The 12,741-nt window shown below is 35.4% G+C and overlaps 1 protein-coding gene across 1 annotated transcript; it reads right to left on the bottom strand.

The window, feature by feature from the left end:
- Positions 1 to 557: 557 nt before the first annotated feature.
- On the bottom strand, positions 558 to 8,874 carry LOC149160953 (spermidine synthase 1-like). Its single transcript, XM_089436845.1, has 9 exons — positions 8,569 to 8,874; positions 6,386 to 6,462; positions 6,114 to 6,236; positions 4,699 to 4,803; positions 4,381 to 4,453; positions 4,006 to 4,077; positions 2,385 to 2,580; positions 1,996 to 2,125; positions 558 to 955 (listed from the first exon to the last, which is right to left on the bottom strand). The coding sequence occupies exons 1-9, from the start codon at positions 8,615 to 8,617 to the stop codon at positions 890 to 892; spliced, it is 891 nt and encodes a 296-aa protein (XP_089292971.1). The 5' UTR covers positions 8,618 to 8,874; the 3' UTR covers positions 558 to 889.
- Positions 8,875 to 12,741: the final 3,867 nt, after the last annotated feature.

The raw sequence follows: 12,741 nt of genomic DNA, 5'->3' as shown, positions 1-12,741 counted from the left end.
TCCACTTTGTGAGGGAATTTCATAACATTAGCTATAGAGGTGGTGGTTTGTAGGGTCCTAAGGAAAAAAAAGTACTAAGTGTTATAATAAACCTAATAAGGTTTCTGATAATAATTTTCAACCAAATTCTTCACCACACCAAGGAGAATAGACCATACCCCTTGTTGTACTATTTGATTCCCTCGTATGTGAGAGTGGTCTCCTAAAGTGTTGTTCTTGATCTACTACAACAACAAGAAAATTGATAGGTTTATGTATGGCTGGTTTCAAGTGCACCTATAGGGCTTCCTATATACCTCCACTTGTATTTTCTATGTGTACTCTTCCCCAACCATAGGTTTACTTATTGAAAAACAAATCTCTACGTTATTTAAAGATGTAAAAAAATGTCTCTAGCCTTAAAAAAATCTAAAATCTGGGAACATGTTAACTTAGAAAGCGCTTTGATACCACTTGCAATGATTCTTAACCTTAAAATTGAATCACAAAAAAGATATTTAGAGAAATATAAATGCAAAAAAGAAGACAGAAGATCCAATGAGATGAAACATGTGGAATACACTCTTTGTTTTAATGATTTCGTAAAGAGAAAGCAGTGTTGACAGGTCTCTTCAAGGAGGTGACCTCTGATGAGTAGCACTCCAATTACAACGACACTTGACAAACATTCCATAGCCTTTTATATCTATAAATAGATTCTTAATAGCGAAATCTTAATTACTTATGGTCCCATTATAGTAAAAATGATCTTTCTAAATTCAATAAATATCCATTAACTATCTCATGAACCCTTTACATTAATTGACTAATTCCTAGAACCCTAAAGTAGGGGAGCTCAGCACAGGTCCCTAACATGTATTTTTCCATTGAATAATGAGAATCAATCTGCTCAAAGATTAATGTCATCCAGTGCCTGCTTAATGAATGTCGGCAAGGCAAATGCAGCTGCATGCACCTAGAATTCAAAAGGATCATATTAGTTTCCAAATGGAGTAAACAATCAAGATGCTGCTACATAGATCTACAATACACAATCATTATGTTAGCTTTTGGTGGTAGGAAGCTAACAGATTTTTCAAATCACGGCATTTATATTCATACAAAGCATCAGATACAAAATCTCTAATTGATATTTATTCCACATGATATGGGCTCATCCTTAGACATGTCTTACAAAATCACTAGCTACAATTTCTTCAAGCTCTGTATAAGCAGGTGCAACAGTTTCAGAAATAGGCCCTTTGGTACCCGTATTCTTTTTCTGCGTGTTTTCGGTCAGAGTTACAACATCAAGACCTTATGTAAGAATGCATTTTCTCAGTAGAATTAATTATCTGTCAAATAAAAAGAAAATTTAATCCTTTGCTTATCAAAATGAGGTTAGAAATTGTAGAACATTTTAACATCAAAAGCATGATTAAGGCAATACTATGAACAGAAAGATGGCATTCAAATCCCAGAGTGATAAGTTACACTCGAAGGAGATTTTTTCATCAAGAAAGAAAGACCCTGACCATCAAAAGGCTTCTTGCATCTATGCATTAGCTAGAAGCCTAGAAGCACCAATCCATCTTCTATTTCCTACAAAGAAGAATATAATCAAACTGGGTGCAAAAATCAGCCCCACAGGTATTTGCAGTTCTAATTTGTTATTATCTGAGGACTTACAAGACTATTACTATGTACCGTTCATTAAATCCGCCCAAGTTGAATCAATTTGTAATTATATCAGAAAAACGCTTATAATATTTAGGCCTGGAACATCCCCAAACAAAACTTAGGATTGGAACATTATCAAACATATCAAGGCTGTATATTTATGACAATATCATGTCTATTAATTCCAAAAAAAATTATCATAAATTGGATACAATCTAAGACTCTAGGCCCGAGTCAAGATCCTACTAACACTAAGATTCGAACATACAAAACTGCAACAAAAATTATAATGAGAAAACTCAAGTTGCAGAAACAACAAAAAGATAGGAATAGTACCTCTGAGTTGTAGAATTTTAGAGGACCCCTCAACTTCGTTGCAGCCTTCTGCTCTTCAATGGGATTAACAGGATTTTTGAAATCTACTGGTGGTCCTTCACTTGAGCAAATCACAAAACCAATTGCGCCACTGAATATCGCATGATAAGATCAGGAGCATTAGTACACATGTGTATATACCCATATGAGAGTAGCAATAGAAACATCTCTAAAAGGTCATATGTACCCTAGAAGCATAATTGATAAACAGTATTAACTCTGTGACCATCTACGTGACAAGCGCATTGCAGTGTCAAGTCTAAAAATGGATTGTTAACAATCAAAGCTCATTCATTTATTCAATTCTAGAGAAGAAATCTATTAGGGGCCATTCATCAAAGGTAACACACCTTGGATATGTTGGAACTGATGTCCATGCATAGTGAACAGAGCCCTTGAAAGTCTGCCTGCACGTTGTGACAATATCTTGAATAACATGCATATGTAACCACAAGCTTTCCGCCTGACTTATAACTACGCCTCCAGGCCTCAATGCTCTGAACACTGTTTCATAAAATGGTTTTCCAAATAGTTCCTCTGCAGGACCTGAATAGTATAGACCCAAATTGTTAAGAATTACAAACACAGCATTGTAATGAAATGCACATTTTCCCCATCAATGTTATCAGAACTGGACCGGTCATTGGACCAGTAGACTCTAGACTGGGAACTGGACCAGAACTAGTAAAAAAGGGACCAAAAAACCGGTCAACCAAAAACACTTTAAATATTTAAATTTTAAAGAAAAACATATATATTCATGTGCATCCATATGAATCCAAACCATTTATACACAAAAATGCAAAAGTTCTCATTTATATAGCATGTAAGGATGCACATAACCAAAATAACACTGAGTGCAATCCATTTTTGAACCTAAAATACATCAAAAAATAGGCCCTAGATGGCCTCTAGCATCCAAAAAATATCATGCTACAACAAATACCTACATATCATCAAAATATTTGCCTATATTGGGATATTTGTCATCAATATCACCCTCTAAGCATTAAAATAAGATAGAAAATGCTTAGCATGTCAATTCAAGATTTTGTTTGAGTGATAGGTATATTTTTAGTAGGATCATGATAGAGGAGTTTGACAACCAATGTCACTAACATAAAGGTACATAGAGGGCTTGGTGCTCTTGATTAAATACTAGCTTATGTTGCAATCCCCCCAATCTTGAAATCCTGAAAAACTGTTAAGTCTACTGGATTTTGAGTGGGATCTAAAATTCTACTTTCTCCATATGAACTCCAATGATTTCAGAACCACTCTCAAACATCCTGAGTCATTTCATGGTAATGTTAAAAATTTAAGTAAAATGACGAAAACTTCATTGTCATCCTTTTACAATTTAACATTGCCATGAATTGCATAGCAATAGTAGGACCATAAGATTGACTATTAGGGAGCTACTATGGGCCAATGGCCAGCTAAGAAAAAAATTCAGAAAAAAAAAACAAAACAGGCCCCAAGTGATGCATTCTACGCAGCTTTACCGAACTGGCCAGTTTGGTGAAAATGGCTGGTTCGATACTGAACCGGCTGGTTTCCTTACAGAACCAGACAGTTCAGTACCGAACCAGCCAAAAACAGTTCAGAAAGCCGGTCCAAACTGGTTTTGCCCTCCAACCAGTCGGACCGGCTGGTTCAGACCGGTTTAGTCTGGTTCTGATAACATTGTTCCCAATAATAACCTGTGAACACTGAAAATGGAGTTCATATTCATCTAAGCTCCTTGAGCAATACATTCTCCAGCTCTTTGGTTGTACAGTCTCCAAACGGCACTAGTAACTAGGCACCCTGTATTTGTATGCACTTGGTGTAAAGCTCTAGGGGATAACTATGTAACGATTACAAACAATTAACAATGATGAAATCACTTCATCAAACATGTTGCGTACAAATCACGTCCCCACAAATTCCTTCCTGTTAGGAAAATTATTTTCAGACAGTTATCCATACCTACTGGATCAGTAGAGTCTACAATAATTGCATCATAAATTCCGGCCAGACATTCCCTCAAAAAGGCAGTTCCTGCAGAGGAAAAAACAATTTGATTTCAATGGCTAGCTCACCTCCATAGAAGCATTTCCCTTCCTTTCCACACCATATGGCATTTACAAAATCCCATCTACTGTTAAATTTTTTCATTAAGAGTTTCTGTTATAGGCTCTAGCTTGACATGTTCAAGATAATTAGAATTGAAACCTCGTACCGTTACTATTTGTTGCACAATAAATCTCTGTTACAGCCACTTGATTGACATCCTAAATGCTCAAATAAAGTATGGTATACTAGTTAAGAAATATGAAAATTGAACTGAACCAAATTACATACCATCACCGATATGAAGCCTTACACGAGGATCATCATAGCCTACAGCAACGTTTGGGAAAAATTGTTTGGATACCTGCAGGATCAATGTATTATTCTCTCATTAGTGTGTCAGCGGCACATACAGAAAAAAAGGATTTTATTTTTTAGTTCCAATAAAAAAGGCATAGTGAAAGAGCTACAACGTGAAGGCACAGTTGGAATATAAATATAAAAATAAAAGGTAACTAAAGCAGTGCCCAACTAGAATACAATAAAGAGAAACAAGAGTTTATGAGTAGGCGATTTATGCTAAACAGGTGAGGATTACTTGGCACTTACATTTATAACCATTTCATCAATTTCACATATATCAATTTGTTCCACCGAACTGTGTCGACATATTTCTCGAAGAACTCCCCCATCACCCCCTCCAACAACCAATACCTGGAGTGAGAAGTGTGTTTTTAGTTGAAGTCGCATAAGTGTAATAAACTGCATTCAACTACTCTTCAACATCTACATAAATATCCAGCCAGTGAACTAATGGCATCTTCGTCCATAGTTTTTTGGTTCTCCTCCTATAGGTTTATAATATTTCACAAAGGGCCAGTAGGTGTAGGGGTCATCTATGATCCCAATGAATAGAAAGTCTTAAGTCTTGGAGTTTGTGTAGGGACTAGGAACAACCATTCACAATGAAGCATAAGCTCACAGTCCTTCAAGGATTCAACTTTATTTGAAGCAATGGGGTTTTGAAAGGTGACGGTGACTGGAGTCTCAATTGTAATTACTCATACCCTCCTCTCCCAATAACAAAGCTTGCTAGAATATGCAATCAAGCCATATCTGTGGGACTCAATATCAATCAATCAAGTTCACTACTTCCAGGTTCTACGAATGTTAAATGCTGAGGCAAACTGCAAACTAAACTGCACAGCCTGCAAGAAGGGTGCTTATGGGTAATATGCAATCAAGCCATATCTGTGTATCAATCAAGTTCACTACTTCAGGTTCTACAGATGTTAAATGTTGAGGCAAACTGCCAACTAAACTGCACAGCCTGCAAGAATGGTGCTTTTGGGTAAAGGAGGGAGGACAGATTCCACCATCTCCACGTGCCCCCTCCTATGATGTGATGTGGTTTAAGAAGGGGAGCTCTCCCATTACACGAATCATGTCATGGTGACGAAGTGGAGATAGGCTATTCAATGGCTTCACCGGCACCCTCTTCATCCAATGTATGAAATCTCACATTCTGCTCTGAATAAGCGTGCTTCAGCAGCCAGGGTTCTTGCTTGTGGGAATATCTGGCCCGTCTATGATTTAATTCAAAGCCCAAATAGCATCAAAGACATCCTTGGCAAGCAAGATATTAAGCTAGAGCGTCATCCAGGATGGCATTATTTGCATTCCTTCCGGTTGGAGGCTTTGAGTGTTAGCAATTCTTCCAAGGTTCTTGGTGCTAACTAGTCTATTTGCCTTAGATGGGAAAGACCATGGAGCATTGTCACTATTGTAATGGCTGTTAGAACCTTTGTGAACTCAAAAGGCTTCAGAAAGGACTCCACTAATGTGAAAAAGATGTAACCTATTTGGCCATTCAATGAAGAAATGTAACCTATTTGGCCATTCAATGAACAAGGTGGAGTGATGGGTATGAGGAGAAGACTTTGGGTTACATTACAAGTTATCTACATCATAAAGATGCGTATAGCATGTGCATACATTTTTATAGCTTATAGGTAAAGAAATGCCTTTCTGGGAGATGAAATAGAACAAAGTGGAAGATGAGCTATCATCTCATGGTAGGCGCATTCATCTTTCTCTGTCAACTGAATCACCTTATCCAGAACAAGCACTTTCCCATATGTTACTGACTGCAACCAGAATATCAAGGGCCATTATGAAAAGATTAAGAATGAGATTGAAGAGAATTTAGAGACAACAAGCTGAAAAACCTGAAATGTCGAATATCATGAATTATAAAGATTGGCACGGTCCTATTGTTGATAAAATGAACCCAAACCTGAAATACCATCACATCTTGATATTCTGACTTGCCTTCAAACAATATATTTTCCACCTGCAACGAATGCGCCTCGCCTGAGGGAAAAATAATTTAAGAGATAAAAATACAAGAACTGTCTACTAACAATAGACTAATTTCAAGTATGATATCTAACACACTATAAAAAGGTACCAAGGGTATTGCCAACCAGAGCTATGTCCAATTTAAAAAATCTATTGAAAACAGAGGCATATGAAATAAAATTCTTCAGAAAAAAAGTACTAGCCAACACAATAGTTATTACAGCATTGGGAACCACAGAGAATAATTAGATCTGTAACTGATGAGATGGCGATGTCTTGAATATGAAACTCTAAAAAAACAATTAGTTAGAGCTACCACAATGGTTCTTTATTGGAACCCAACTCACTTGACATTACTCTAAGACCAATCGGTAAATGCATCCATTATCCATGTGATAAGCTGTTTAGGATGAATGAACATTGAAATTGCATGCATCATCCGTTGCAGCCACTACCTTAACCATTCTCAACAAACAATGTACTTAAAGACAGTAAATAAACATTCTAAATAAGCATACTAAAAGGTACATTTTTGCAATATCCATTGACATATCTATTGTAAAAACATGAAGGTAAACCCGGCACCGTAAATAACAAACTTCAACATGAAATTCTACAGTTACTTGAGTTCCAGCTAGAGCGGTGCTAAGATTTCTATCCTCCAAAGAAGAAGTGCTAATGTTTGACACATGACAACATTCAGAGACACAGTAATCTTGTGGGAAAACAAATTTTCTAAAGGTCATGAAGCTCATATATGACTCCAAACTTCACAGTTAACAGTGGACTCAACAATTAAAAACACAGTAAAATTCAGAAACACACTAATCTTGTGGGAAAACAAATTTTATAAAGGTCTTGAGCTCATATATGACTCCAAACTTCACAGTTAACGGTGAACTCAACAGTTAAAAACACAATTTGTTGGAGAGACTAAAAACCATGGGACATATTTGCCAGACAAACCCTTGGAACGTAACAGAACCATTGAACATAACTAATTGCTTACACCATTCTAGACGTATCCAGACAAATATACCACACCAACATAGATGTTCGATTGTAAGCTCGTGACTCTAATTTTAAGGGAACTTGTCAAGGGTCACATGGACGAGAATGGCCCTAAGACTCCAAAAATGTTGTCTTAAACCTCGGGATAAAAATTAAAAATATAAGATCGGGAGGATATTAACTTACATGCTTAAACATCTTGCACTAACACTTCGTAGAAAGCCACTTGAAATTACCAAATTCAGCGAATTGGAGGGTTTTACTCTGAAATGGCGTTCTGTAGTGAGGGTTTTTTCTGGGTCTTTTTGTTGAAATCTGTCTGCATGATTTCTGAATTACTGTTTATATTGTAATGTTTTATCATTTAAATTATAGTTTTGAATATACAGCATTACAGATATAGATTCAACAATGTCAATTTAACTTTAAATTATCATAATTTCCCTTCTAACTGAATTCTCGCCATTTTCACTGTGTAGTACGGCGCAGCATTTTTGTATCGAGCACGATCTAAATTATCATATAACTCTCACGGGGTAGTAAGTTCATATGGGGCAAATAGGCCTCTTTGCAGGTAATGTTTTAGGTTGAATTCGCTCGAATTTTTTGGTGGTCAAAGTTTCATTTTGTTCTATGAATGTTGGAGTTTTAATAAAGTATATTTTACTTTCATTTTAACTCCTTCCAAATGCTTCAAAAGCCGATTAAGATTTTGGATAAATCAAAATTCCAATTCTTTTAATCTCCATTGTTTAAAATTGGTGGGATGATCAAAAGTGGTTGAAATTTGGGCCAAAAAAATTAAGAAATCAGCAATGTTTGAATCATGTTTTTGATGGCGGAAATAGATGCAGCACCATTAAATTGAATCATGTTTTTGATGATGGAAATGGATTCCACACCATCAAAAACTTTTAAGACACCCAAAATCTTGAATTTTAACGACAGTAACCTGGATTTACAAAAATCCCCAGATTTTATCAAAAACTTACTCAAATTTTCATGATTTCAAAAAAAAATCTAATTAAACTAAAAGGAAAAAATTAATCTAAACTCCAAAAATGAAAGGAAAAATAGCTACGAATTAAGCTTCTCCATTGCAATTACCGTCACAGGTTAGCTCCACTGAAATGGTGACGGGCATACCAGACAGCATTCATATTATTTGAAATCACTGAACTCGATGAACGTATTCCTGGGAACTCCATTTTTCACAATTACCGTTACCGTTAACTTCACTGAAATGGTAGAGGGCATGCCAGACAGCATTCAGATTATATGAAATCACTGAACTCGACGAAAAGGTATTTCTGGGATCTCTATTTAGACCGTCTAATTCCGTGAAAATCCTAGAAGGCATTCACATTATTAATTCAAAAAAGGGATCCACGCTCTATGCAGGACTGATTTTTAATTAGTATGGATGCATTTTAACCACTGATTTAATATGATTAGATAGGATAAAATGACTAGATAAATTTGTTTAAAAATATTTTTAGAATGTTATTTATGTATATATATATATAAATTTTTAATTATTTAAATTGTATTTTTGAATATTTTTATAGAGTATCAAACTTAAATTTGTAAGTCCAAAAAATCATATACTTAAAAAATGACTAAATTATAAAATTCTTCAAACGTTAAAATATTTTTTTGGTTATTAATATATTTGTAAGTATACTCCAATATTATTAGTTCGTATTAAAATATTTCATTGATAATCGCTATTGAATTGTTATTATTATAAATATTTTTAAATGTCACATATTGATTTTATATTAAGAATTGAATAAATTGTACATACTATTTTATTTTTTATTTTTCAATTTTCAATTTTTATTTTTTTCCATTTATTTTCATTATAGTCCACATTGCTTTTCTATTTTGAGAATATTTTGTTTATATTTTAAGAGGGACACCTGTCATTACACATCCTGGTTGTAAAATGAGCCTCTCCACTCAATGATGTCCATCATACCTAGTGGTCCAAGGGATCACCTAATAGCAACTTAATTCATACTTTGATTGTTTTCCATGTTGTTTCTTCGGTTATGGATCTTGATTAAGAAATTTGTAAATTTGTTGTTTTGTGAAGTATTGCCTCCTCAAAAAGTTCTTATCAAACTGACCACAAATACCTTCATACGTTGCACATTCTTTAATAAAATGTCATTATGTTTCTATCACCCCTCTGCAAAAAATGCAAGTTATGTTTTCCCAATCTTCTTTAGGGACCATCCATCTGTTAGTTTCACATCTTAGATGATGAGAGCTAGTAATCAATTGTGCAATTAAAATTTTAGATTTTCCCTTGGTTGAGGATCTCAAGTACTCTTTATCATCATGCTTCCACGTGGAGTTAACACCCACTTTTTTATTTCCTCCTTAGCGTGAATTTTTCTAACACCCACTTTTTTATCTCCTCCTAAGCATGAGGACAATCACGTAGATTTATGTCCCATTTTCCCAACCACTTTCTATTTTGTTTCATCCATGTATTTTTCTGACTATTTAACTCTCCTTCAACAACCATTTTGGGCCAGCGGTAGTTATCCATATTTTCAATTTTTTGTAGGTAACTTAACAAGTGAATGCTCGTTAAGCCTCAATTGGAAACAAACGAGCCTCAGCTAAAAAGATATCATATGGGATAGTTGATTTGACTTTAAGACTACCTGTGATTAGATGCTTTTGAATTCTTTCTATTTGTCACCATTTGTGGTTTGACATGTTGCTCCCCCATATCTTGCAACCATAAATGATAACTAGCACCACTAATAAACCAAAGAGAGTTTTATTAGTCTTCCAATCCCATAGTTCTACTTGTTTGCATTTGTTCTAGATAAGATATGAAGCTTTCCACCCTCCTTGGATTCTCTTTGATCCACATGTCTCCCAACTGAGCCTATTGGAAATCAATTCCTAGGTACTTGTACTCATATACAACCTCCAGTGGTGCCCTTCAAGAAAAAATCATGACTTTGGTCTTGCTAGTGTTACTGTTTACTTGCATCCCAACCTATGAGTTCCAGAGCTTTCAAGTGTTCCCTCAAACCTAGGGCAAATTTAGCAATAAGAATAAGGTCGTTGCAAGCAAATAAAAGTAGTTTCACCATGTATCTTGTCAAATGAATGCATTCTCTTTTGGTATTGTTTATCCACTCTTCAAGCTTATCACTATATAAACCAAAAAATGTGGGGAGAAGAGGACATCCCTATTTGACTCAAATTTCACTGTTAAAGCATTTAGACATGCCTTCCTTAGTTTTGATTTTGACTCTAACCTGCCCTATATTCCTTTGGGACTCATAATTCTTCCATTTTGTGCCAAATCTTATCTTTAGGGACAATGTCAAAGGCTTTTTTGAAGTCAACAAAGCAACATAAAGCTTCCCCACATTATTATTAATGATAAGTAAATTAATAAAAATCTTTGAGCTAACAAAATTATTCCTGACGCAATTCACCCTTAAAAATAGTATTCCTATCAAAACACATGATCACTTCTGACCAATTATCCCTATACATCACACCACACGATTGTACACAGTTAAAATTTTCGTTATTTGTTGGGATAGCAATGGAAACTTCTTCCTTATTATTTATTTGTTATTTTATTATTATTATTATTATTATTTTATGTTAAGGAAAAAATATGATTATAGGAGTATGTCCTAAAACTACTTATGTTTGAATAACAATAGTTAAACTTTCATAAAGCACACAAAATTGTATTCACATTAAAATAATAATACAATATAAATACATCAGGATAACTGGTCTATATTGGACATACAATCTCTTGGTTGAGTGAATATCTCAACCACATACTAATCTAGGAAGCTAACTAGTTGGAGAGAATCGTTCAACCAACTAGATCTCAACAAACTCCCAAATACTAGGAACAAACTCCTATGCATAGAATGAATCACAAAAAAGAAAAGTAGGAATTATATTTTTTTCAAGTCCCCCCTTTAATGACAACTTGTCTCGATCTCAATCAACAAAGTCTAACAAAGTCTCAATCGAAAAAGATAATGTTGGCGTCCATATAAAGAAAAAACCATCTACCAAAATGCATGAATACCAACTGTTGCAACTGCTAGTATACTAGGGTGTCCTTTGTATACATGGTTCAGTCAACCATTATCTGCATACGTGTACATGTACTTGTAAATACCCCTCCATCATCGTCATCATGCATTTTCTCGGATTACCCATAACCATGCTCTGGGTTTTATCGACTTACCCTAAACCATGCCCAGGTTTTTTCAGCTGACCCTAACCATTCCTACAAGAATCCCTGTCCACTTCACTCTCATACTTGAGGTTTCTGGCTTACCACAAACTTAAACTGCAAAGTGGTTTCCAACTTACCATAAACCTACACTTACATACACTCCCACAAGTGGTTTCTGGCTTACCACAAACGTACACTTCCAAAGTGGTTTTTGGTTGACCACTCAAAGAAATATCCACCTTGAATTCCCCAGTTTCCTCTTTTCGTTACCTTCATCGGTTTGCTCCTTCATGTTGAGAGGTTCTCTCCACCTTGACAACGTAAGATGGGTGGGAAGTTTGACTTTTCTTACAACATAATACTCACACTCTTGGAAAAACAAAACACATAAAACCATGTTATAAACAAACTATACTGACACTCTCAATTATTACTCTACTCTTTCCCGTGAGCCCTCCCATGAGGGAGTAGGCCCATAGTCGGGCTCTGATACCAAGTTAAACTTTCATAAAGCACACAAAATTGTATTCACATTAAAATATTAATACAATATAAATACATCAAGATAGATGGTCTATCTTGGACATACAATCTCTTGGTTGAGTGAATATCTCAATCACACACCAATCTAGGAAGCTAACTAGTTGGAGAGAATCTCTCAACCAACTAGACCTCAACAAACTCCCAAATACTAGGAACAAACTCCTATACATAGAATGAATCACAACAAAGACAAGTAGGAATTATATTTTTCCAAATAGAGTTCATTTTTATTAGACGTAAGGAAATAGGTTAATGGCCCAAGACCCAAAGGCATCTCGCAGGAGTGAAATCTTGCCCCCTTAGAGACCACACCGGGTAATTACAGGTGGTGTGGTTTAATTCTTTGAATAATAGTGAGGAGTCAACCTATATTTGTGGATAGCAGTTAGTGATGATTTCCCCCAGTGTGATGGTTGCCCCCAGTGTGATGGTTGTCCCCATTGTTGGTTTGACAACTGAGCTATGATAAGTTTTCCCATTGTAAAAAATAAAAA

The sequence above is a fragment of the Pinus tabuliformis genome, chromosome 5_2, assembly GCF_031772625.1.
Source record: "Pinus tabuliformis cultivar Carrire ecotype Pingquan chromosome 5_2, CPIR1, whole genome shotgun sequence".
Taxonomy (NCBI): Eukaryota; Viridiplantae; Streptophyta; class Pinopsida; order Pinales; family Pinaceae; genus Pinus; species Pinus tabuliformis.
The sequence above is the reverse complement of the archived record's forward strand: the minus strand, read 5'-3'. Positions and strand labels throughout refer to the sequence as shown.

Excerpts from the sequence above, each read along its gene's own strand:
- LOC149160953 (XM_089436845.1), bottom strand. The coding sequence starts at position 8,617 with ATGCTGTCTGGTATGCCCGTCACCATTTCAGTGGAGCTAACCTGTGAC. Across the intron at positions 4,804-6,113 it reads CTATTTCATCTCCCAGAAAG|GTATTGGTTGTTGGAGGGGG; the intron begins GCATTTCTTTAC and ends TTCTCACTCCAG. Across the intron at positions 4,454-4,698 it reads TTGATGAAATGGTTATAAAT|GTATCCAAACAATTTTTCCC; the intron begins GTAAGTGCCAAG and ends TTGATCCTGCAG.